The sequence below is a fragment of the Brassica oleracea genome, chromosome C1, assembly GCF_000695525.1.
Source record: "Brassica oleracea var. oleracea cultivar TO1000 chromosome C1, BOL, whole genome shotgun sequence".
Lineage (NCBI taxonomy): Eukaryota > Viridiplantae > Streptophyta > Magnoliopsida > Brassicales > Brassicaceae > Brassica > Brassica oleracea.
Genome location: NC_027748.1, coordinates 30599468 through 30609472, shown reverse-complemented (window position 1 = coordinate 30609472; position 10005 = coordinate 30599468). Strand labels below are relative to the sequence as shown.

The 10005-nt window shown below is 35.4% G+C and overlaps 1 protein-coding gene across 11 annotated transcripts; it reads left to right on the top strand.

Annotated features, from left to right (window-relative positions):
* Positions 1 to 3093: 3093 nt before the first annotated feature.
* On the top strand, positions 3094 to 9419 carry LOC106313707 (glycine-rich cell wall structural protein 1). 11 transcript variants are annotated; one of them, XR_001264468.1, is made up of 4 exons: positions 3094 to 3638; positions 3818 to 3874; positions 8549 to 8707; positions 8785 to 9419. XR_001264468.1 is itself a non-coding variant. In XM_013751606.1 (3 exons), the coding sequence occupies exon 3, from the start codon at positions 5826 to 5828 to the stop codon at positions 7089 to 7091; it is 1266 nt and encodes a 421-aa protein (XP_013607060.1). In that variant the 5' UTR covers positions 3161 to 3638; positions 3818 to 3874; positions 5598 to 5825; the 3' UTR covers positions 7092 to 7251. The 11 variants fall into 11 exon arrangements, 1 of the variants encoding a protein (XP_013607060.1); XR_001264475.1 differs by lacking the exons at positions 3094 to 3638; positions 3818 to 3874 and adding exons at positions 7848 to 8146; positions 8237 to 8301 and having other exon boundaries at positions 8595 to 8707; XR_001264477.1 differs by lacking the exons at positions 3094 to 3638; positions 3818 to 3874 and adding exons at positions 7854 to 8068; positions 8147 to 8179 and having other exon boundaries at positions 8595 to 8707.
* The last annotated feature ends 586 nt before the right edge of the window (positions 9420 to 10005 follow it).

Sequence of the window (10005 nt, the reverse complement as noted above, 5' to 3'; positions counted from 1 at the left end):
GATTGTGTCTAGGCCTAAGGTAGATATAGATTGGTTAAAAGTTGACACCTTTAGGTTGAATCTTGATCACCCAAGATCAATTCCCATAACCCATGAGTTCTCCCTTCTTATAAGAAATAAAACTTTGTCCTTTATTGCATTTTAGGTAATAATCTAGTTCCAAATCATCTCAAAAACTGGTAGCACTTAGATTAAGCATGGTCTTGCATTCCCTTTGCATCATAATCACTTAGGACTGGTTTGACATCTTATATACAACAAAATTTGATTAGGGGCCTTGAAACCCCTAACATCACTTCTTTTGTTCCTTATCGGCAAAAATCCCAAAAATAATCATGTTCAGCAAATTGAAAACCAAATTAGTCCATTTTCGAAACATAATACCCTTTTTTTAACACCCGAAACATAATACTTTTTACTGCAGAAAAGTACATAACATGTGCATTTTGATGGTCTTTAGTGTTATTGTGAACTGTGATAGGCATTGCGTAGTCTATCCTTTACAAAACAACAAAGGAAGATAAATTGGTTTAAAGAAAACAAAGGAAAATAAACGATCTATAAAAGAAAAAAAATTAAAAATGTCTTAAAACATTTGAGAAAAGAAAAAGAGAACAAAGAAAACGTAAATACCTTGTATGGTTGTATCTCCTTATCATTGACCAAGTAAACTTGCAATTTGATCTTGACCTCTGATGCAATGAACCTTAATTCATAAGACACTGTAATTGTACGAGGACCACTGATTATAATTTTGATGAGCATAGAAATACACACCTTTAATAGTTGACAACTGTTTCCATGGAGGAATTTGAACGCATTTGAGAGCCTGAAAACATTTGGTAGAATGTTAAATGAGAGGAGCGTTAGACATTTGAGTCATAAAGAGTTCGAGTGTTTTGAGTAGTCTTACTGACAAGAAATTTAATTTTCATTTGTGAACTTGGTAGGAAGCTTTGCAGCAGAAATTTCGTTTTTCTTTTTCTTCTTGAGTGAAACAAAAATCTCACAGAGACTATTGTCATGCAACTGTTTACGAACATAATAGAATTGTAGACTCCGGAGTGTTGATACGATCGTTACAGCTCAGAATTTATCGATCTATGTTAAAACTGAAATTTCATCAGACTTTCAGAAAGAGAGAATCAGTGGAACCATTTCAAATAATTTAGGAAAATGCATTAGAGATGAATTTTATAGCATCGTTGAGTAAACTCTCTTATATGAAAAAAAATAATTGTTTTAAGGACGTGAGGAGATCATGGTGTGTGAGAAATAGTAAGGATTTTAATTTATACCGAAAGGAAGAAAAGAAAAATTAGTGTTGCATTTAGGAGATGAAGAAAAGATATCAAATATATAAACTAACGTAAATAATTATAGTGTTGCATTAGTTTAGGATCTGCTGAAAATTTTAGGTTAAAATTAGGGATACGCTGAAGTCTCAACCAAAAAAAATTTAAGCTAAAATACTCCATCCGGATACGATTGTAAAATGTTCTATATTTTTATCTTGTATACAAATGTATGATGTTTTGAGATATAATTAATGCATTTATTTTTAAAATATAAACATAAATTGAAAACTAAAATTGTGAGTGATGAAATTTTATTGATATAATCAAAAAATAACAATTAAAATAGTGTATTTATTGTTTCTTAATATGTTGTATAAAACCTTAAACATCTTATATTTAAATCCAGAGCGAGTATGATTTAGGATCTGCTCAAGCTTCACCCCTAATTTATTTTGAGAAAAATAAGGAAGTTGGTTGTGACATATTTTGACCCCAGAAAAAAAGGAAGATGAAGAGAAAAATTCAATTTTTTTTTGCAAAATGATGGCTAAATGTCTAATTTTGATTTGCTAGACAACTTGCGCTTTATTATATAAGAGAATATTTTTATTTAACAATTGATTTGTTAATTAACTTACAGCCACTGTTGTTCATTACTTTTTTGTTATATTTTATGTAGCTTCTTTACACTTGTTTTTTTTTTAAATACCTTCTCTACACTAATATTAATAAATTTCATTTTGACGAAAACAAATATTTAGTACATTCTTAAGTACTTACTCCCTTTATTTCTAAAAGAATGTTATTTTAGCATTTTTTCTTGTTACAAAAAATGTCATTTTAGGATTTTAATGCAATTTTCAGTTTAATATTAATTATAAATGTATTGATTTTATAAAAAATTTCATATATATCAAATACTATTGGTTGAATATGTGTAATTAATAAAAACTTAAATATATTTCAACTACTTAATACGTGGAAAAAAATGTATATCAAAGTGACATTTTCAATGAAACAGGAGGAATATTTTTTATAGCACCGCCATTTAATTGCTTTGGCCAACTAGTATTTATCGTTGAGCAGTTTTTTTCCTAATTTTCAGCATTCTATTAATTACTCCCGCATCCAAGCGCTTACTTTTGTTTCATTCTTGATGGCACCGCCTTTTAATTGCATTTGGCCACTCCCTTTGTTGTTAAAAGATGCATATTCTAGATTTTTTATATATGTTAAAAAAACTCATTAAATATGCATTGTTTTTTGTGAATAACAATTTTTCATAACTTTTAGTCAATAGAAATTCAATTAACACCTTTAATTTTTTTGAAACTTACAATTTTTATAAAATCATACATTGAAAAAATAAAAAAATTAATCTTTTTGAAACAATTTTTTTTCCAGAACATACATCTTTTAAAAACGGAGGGAGTAGTATAAGCTTAACCAATTTTATGTATAGACAGAAAATAGTGAAGTAATTTAATGTTTTGAATATATGATGAATCATATTTTTTTCAAACAAGAGTTACTTAATTAATCTTGAGATTGAAACGAGTAAACTACACATTCAGCATTTGTTATAAAAATAAAATAAAATAAAATATTTTTAATGATAAAAGAAAAATAATAAGCAAACAAAGAAAGAATGGAGAAAACCAATAGGACCCTAAAATACTCCGTAGTTATTAATAGACCCAAGAGATTGTCGGACATAAGACCATCTTTAACGGAGACTCTTAAGTGGGGGTTTTTAGGGTCTTTAGTAATTAAAAAAAAGAAAAATGGAAATTAAGTTAAGCATCGGATCCTAATTAGGCGTTTTAAGAGCCGCCTCTTGCAAGACACGTGTGGCAACCAGAGAGTATTGCGTTTAACTCCATCTCTCTCTCTCTCTCGACGGTTCAATGACCGATTGATTTCTCTGTTGATCTTCTGATTCAACACTCCGGCTCTCTCTGTTGCTCTCAACGATGATGAATCACTGCCTCTCACCGGCGGTGTTGAGAGTGTTCGCGGTGGTGACAACGGCGCCGAGAAACATGACGGCGAGGGAGACGACGGGGAAATAGATAGAGTTGGGAGAGAGGATGAGGACGACGTGGTCAGTGGCGGCGTCGATGAAGGCGGTGGTGCCGCGGTGAGGCTGAGAGGAGATGAAAGTGGTGATATTAAGTGTAGGGTGCGCCGGGAGAGGCAATGGGTTGCAGAAACCGCTTCTGGAATCAATGAGAGTTAATGTTTTTTAGTTCCTCTGTCTCTTAACAAACAGCTTCAGGAAATGATGTTGATGAGCCTTGAAAATAAGCTTTTTGACAACATGGAGATCGTTTTTAATGTGTAAGCTAATCTTGTTTGTTCTGTTTCTGGTTATTGTTTGTATGTTTCTGTGTAAGCTTGTCTTGTTCTCTCTGAGGTTAAGTTTGTCTTGTTTTGATGTTGTTTATTGTGTAAGCTTGTCTTGCTTTGATGTTGTTGTTTGAATTCATGACCATGTTGAAGCTGTTCTCTTCCTGCAGGTACCTAAAGATGAGCTTGCTGAAGTATTACAAGTCATTGAGCCTTCTAAAAACAAGGTACGTCTCTGCTGTAGAACACATCTCTTTTAATTAGACAACATTGTTGGTGCAAAAATGTGATTTCATATACTAATATGCATTATTTTCATGTTGGTGTTTGGTATGCAACGATCAATACCTAGACTATAATCAATCAAAGAAGTGTTTTCAAATCTTATAACATGAAGCTTACATAAATATACAAAACTACCTAATTTCTTGAGAGACATTTGCTTATAATCAATCATAGAACTGACTTATGTTGTTGTAGTCTCATCTCTCTTGGTCTCTTCTTGTTGCTGGTGACATGTAAAGCAAAGCCGTTCTCTCTCTGCTCTTCTTTTGCCTTTATGTGTTTTTCTATCACTTATTAGACCACTTCCCCGCCCTTGGCTCAGAAGTCTACTAGCTTTGGTCCTTCAATGGTGAATGGGTTCATATTTATGTTTAATAAAAAAAAATTTTCTTAAGAACCCTTAATTTAAAAACCTACCATTGGAGCAATTAAACTAAACTTTTCTTAACAAAAGTTCTTAATCTACATTTATTACTAAAATATTTATTAAAAATCTCTAATGGGGTTCCATGGTTAATCATGATCTTAGAGTCACTAACAACCATGTTCTGGGATGACATGTAGCGATTTCTAATTGAAGGAGAAGTAAACATAACTGGTCTGTATTTATTAAATACTATTTGCGTTTAGGACGTCTAGGTTGGAAAATAAATGACGGCCTTTTTTGTTCAAACCGCAATAAATTCATCATCTAACTCGCACATGGTTGGGTGTGGAAACCACACGTCTAAGTTATTAAACTACAGTAACTTAGCCAGGACTTAAGTTTCACAAGTGATTTGATTTTATTGTTTAATCGTTCATACAATTCAGTAGAGTTAAATTTAAGATTCTGACATACTAACTATTTCAATAAACTTAAAAATCTATAAGAGAAAAAAAGATAGATATTTCAGTAGTGTCAGTAAGTTTACTTGTTTACCAATTGTAAGGAAATTATCATTGCGTATGTAAGGTACAATGAGCGATTTTAACTTAATAGTGCCTCTTGAGTAGTCGGCAAGTTAATAGCTCATTACATAACAAAAGGTTAAGCAATAAGAACAAGACACGTATAATTTACTTTTATATCAAAAAATGTATAACAACGTTTTTGATCTGCAAGGCACCTATACTCCACTCCGGAACAAGCAGGAGTACGCATGTTTTGCTGTCATTTGTGATAAACAAATTTGGGACTTACGAAAAATATGATAATTATTACAGAACATTTGGCTCGTATATAAGTTAATTACTCTATTATTTCCAAACATGGATCACAAGTCAGTTAGCTTTCTGACTATAAGAATTATGTGGAATTTTTATTTAAAACACAAAATGAAAAGATTCTGACTATAAGTAGACATAAAATGACGTAATCATTTGAATTGTTTATTTGACACAAAAGAGGTAGAACTAACTAACTGTCACGAGATTGAGAAATCGTTAATGTCAGGAAGTCTATGGTAACTTGGGTGAAACGGTAAAGTCTACTTGGTAGATTTGAGTAAAATACTCGTGTTCTTAATATTTTCCACTGTATAAATCAAGGAGATAGTATATGTATTATATGGTTTGTGAAACGGTAAAGTCTACTTGGTAGATTTGAGTAAAATACTCGTATTCTTATAATATTTTCCACTGTATAAATCAAGGAGATAATATATGTATTATATGGTTTGCTAGGAGAAAACATGTGGAGAGGAAATCGCAAAAGGATTTAGGAATTGAATGCAGTTAGTAGTTGTTAGTGGTTGGAGTAAGTTTTTTTTGTAACAAGTGGTTGGAGTAAGTTAATGCAAAGATTAAAGTAGATGATTAAGTGTTGCTATATAAGCGACCATAGTGCGGAAATGTTTTCGTCATCGGGCAGTGAACACTGCATAGAACAAGAAAACTAAAAAGCAGGAAGACATGGGGCGTCTAGTTAATGGAGCTACTCTATTGGCTTTATTATGTTTTCATGTTTTCGCTGCGAATGTTACTGCCAGAAATGGTGTGAGTTCTAGCAAAGATGAAGAGGAAAAAACGTTAATTGGAAGCGGCAAGGGTGGTGGATTTGGCGGTGGATTTGGAGGAGGATCTGGCGGTGGAATAGGAGCAGGCGGTGGTTTTGGAGGCGGCGGTGGTGCTGGTGGAGGTGGAGGAGGTTTTGGTGGTGGACAGGGGGGAGGTGTCGGAGTCGGTGGTGCCTTTGGTAAGGGTGGTGGGGTTGGCGGTGGTTTTGGAGGTGGAGGTGGACACGGTGGAGGAGTTGGTGGTGGTGCTGGAGCAGGTGGTGGGTTTGGAAAAGGCGGAGGGATCGGAAAGGGTGGCGGAGCTGGTGGTGGAATAGGCAAAGGCGGTGGTCTTGGTGGAGGAGTTGGCGGTGGAATAGGCAAAGGTGGAGGAGTTGGTGGCGGGATTGGAAAAGGTGGAGGTATTGGTGGCGGTATAGGCAAAGGTGGAGGAGTTGGCGGTGGTTATGGTAAAGGAGGAGGTATTGGTGGTGGTATCGGAAAAGGCGGAGGAGTTGGAGGTGGTATTGGCAAAGGCGGAGGAGTTGGGGGTGGTATTGGTAAAGGCGGAGGTATTGGCGGTGGTATCGGCAAAGGCGGTGGAGTTGGTGGTAGTATTGGCAAAGGTGGAGGAGTTGGCGGTGGAATTGGCAAAGGGGGAGGTATTGGCGTTGGCATTGGCAATGGCGGAGGTATCGGCGGTGGCATTGGAAAAGGTGGTGGAATTGGCAAAGGAGGAGGCATTGGAGGCGGAATTGGCAAAGGTGGAGGTGGTGGCGGCTTTGGGAAAGGGGGAGGTATAGGCAAAGGCGGAGGCATTGGTGGTGGTATTGGAAAAGGAGGAGGAATTGGTGGCGGCATAGGCAAAGGCGGAGGCATTGGAGGTGGAGGAGGCTTTGGCGGTGGAAGTGGATTTGGCAAAGGCGGGGGAATCGGTGGTGGAATAGGCAAAGGCAGAGGCATTGGAGGTGGAGGAGGCTTTGGCGGTGGAGGTGGATTTGGCAAAGGCGGGGGAATCGGTGGTGGAATAGGCAAAGGCGGAGGATTTGGTGGCGGGGGTGGATTTGGGAAAGGAGGGGGTTTTGGTGGAGGTGGTGGATTTGGTAAGGGCGGAGGATTTGGCGGTGGAGGCTTTGGAGGCGGAGGTGGGGGTGGAGGGGGTGGCGGAATCGGACATCACTAAGCTGAAACACATTACGTTGTATTGAATGCATGCCTCACGTACACTTGGTTTACAAGCCTTGAGCATTTCCAAATATACTAGCTTGATGTACTTTGAATTACGACGAGGAATGAGTTTCGTTCGACGCATTCTAATAATACAGATTGTATCATGTTGAACATTGGAAGTGTATCTGGTCGGAAGTAGTTTTTTTTTCCCTTTAAAATCGTTGAAGAAACATTGAATTAAGACCATCTCCAAAAAAAAAATTCTTAATTTCAGTAAAAGATCTATAAATTAATAATGTTGGGACTAAACCAAAACTATAATTTTTTTATTAAATTATGGAGATATTAATTTATCGATATACTAATTAAACAAAAAAATAAATTTGGAACTATAAAATTATATTATTTTATAGAGATTTTTAGTTTATATTAATTTATAGAGTATTAATTTAAAGAGGTTATATATACTGTATATGAAGTTTCAAAGTGTATTTTTCCAAAACAAAATTTCAAAATTATTTATAATTTACACTATAGTCTTTATATTTTTTATTATTAATATAAATCCATAAAACTTTTATAAACAACTAGCACATATATAAAAATATTACAGTAATATTAATTAACAAATTTTTACACCGAGATATAAAATTATAAAAAGAAATACATAATTAAATATTAAGGTACAACAAAATATCACATCTTTATATATAAAAGAGAGTTTGCTCTCTCCTGGTAAAGCCACCTCAGCATCGAGGTCACAAACTCGTGCTCTGTGGTGTTGACACGTGTCATCTTCCCTCTCAACGCAGCGTTTCATTAATGTATGGCGTCATGGGCTTTCCGTTTATTGTATGTTATTGGTCCTGGAATCGTGCAAACATCCGGCCTGGAAAGTGAAAACAGAAACTCTCTCCCCCTAACCCACGAAGATCGTCTCTCATCTTCATGCGGCGGGAGGCGGTGACGTTTGCGCCTCTTCTCATGACTGTAACAGACTGCTTTATGGATTTCTCTTTAATCCTATTGATTTATTCTCGCATGATGTGTCTTCGATGCGTTGATTAGGTCTGAAAGGCGGTGTGTGTTCAGTATAAATATGTGAGCAATCCTCATCTTGGACTCATCTTCTCTTTCAATTCTCTGAAAGTATCTCAGGTTAAGCGAGGTGGCGAGGGTCGACACACTCCTCATCTTGGACATACCTTGTATTTATGATTTGGGTATCGTTTATTGATTAAGAAACCTTGAGTTTTGATGATCTTGATTTCGTTTTATGCTTTTTCTGTTTGTTGATGTAAGATGATTTGGTTTCGTTTATTAATTTAGAAAGCTTGAGTTGGCAGAAAAAAAATTAGAAAGCTTGATTTTAGACGCTTTTGGTTTCGTTTATTTATTTTGTTTTTGTTTGTTACTGTAAGATTTTTTTGGTTCCGTTTATTGCTTCTTGAGTCCAGATACCGTGTGCAGATATGTGTTGTTGATGAGAGACCGACGAAGCTGTTTTGATTACCAGTATCCAGTTTCAAAGGCTCGGTTACACTAGAAGAAGAAGTTCACACAACGCTTACAAATACATCGATTTGTGAGAATAATCTTACGTCCCAAGTTTTTTAAAACTATAAACTGGTAAGCTCTTATACAATTCCCCAAGGTTGTTCTTAAGTCTGTTAATTTTGATTGCTTAAATTAAATTCTTTGCGCAGATTCTTCCAATGGCGTTCCCACGAGAACAAGCCAAGAAAGATGACTGTTAGTTAAATACTTGGGAAGTTTCTATCGAATTTCTTATTCATTTTTTGTTTAATTCGTGAGTTGTTTTAAATTCAAATTTCTTGCTTCATTTTGATTGCGTAGATTGTAAATTAAAAAACAAGCAAGATAGGATACTCGGGGAGGTCAGGAATGAGAAAGTTGAGCGATGATGAAGAGATGGATGAGATTGGGATTGAGGTTTCAGAGTCTGATGAGTTGAACAAGAGCAGTAAGACTACTAAGAGTGTTCAAAATGGAGGAGGTAATGTAAGAAGGGAATGCCTGCTAAGAATCCGATGGCTGAGAGGAGGAGGAGGAGGGTGATAGGCTTTATATGCTTAGATCAGTTGGCCCCAAGATCAGCAAAATAAACAATTACTTCTCTCTTATCTCCTCAAGGGCTTCGTCTTCATCATTTACTTATCGCCGTTAGAGTTCGATAGATTATGTGTTGTGTTTGTTGCGATGAAATTTCATTAACAACCACATACATTATGCATTAAACCTCAGACTTTGGTTCGTGTCAGTTTCAAAGATACCACATGCAGCTGTTTATTAGCTTTCCAAAAAGTGTTATTCACATACCCATCAATAGTGTCCAAAATAGTAGATTCAGTGATCCATTTCAGTTACGCAACTTGATATATAACAAACTCACTCAGTTGACAAAAAAATAACAAACACTCACGTGGATAGCTCACCGAACCTCCCGTACTGCATAGATTAAGTTCGGCTGGTTTTCCACAGGAATTTGAAGCCCAAAATAACAAGTCCCACATCATAAAGGATATCAATTAATAAATCAAAACCAATCCCTTTCTAGAGTTGGGAGACTTGGAGGCCCGCTTAAATTATTGATCCAGAATACAAAACCAAATACACAAACACCATAAGATGCTACCTTAGATAACTGGATTTTGATAGTAAAACAGAGGCACCCTCACAGAAGGTACGAACCATAATCTACAAAGTTAGTTATATTAAAGGAATATGGCAAAGCTGAATCGAATGGAGATACAAAAAAAAAGATGACAAAAAAATAGCCATATAAATTTGCAAAACCTCCAACATTGTATATGTAAATAAAAGATTAGTCTTTTTAATATATATATATATATATATATATTTATATAATATAACCAACAAATAATATTTGGTGAAAATTTAGTCAA

Bases quoted from the DNA above. Each gene is read 5' to 3' on its own strand.
- LOC106313707 (XM_013751606.1), top strand. From the start codon at position 5,826: ATGGGGCGTCTAGTTAATGGAGCTACTCTATTGGCTTTATTATGTTTT.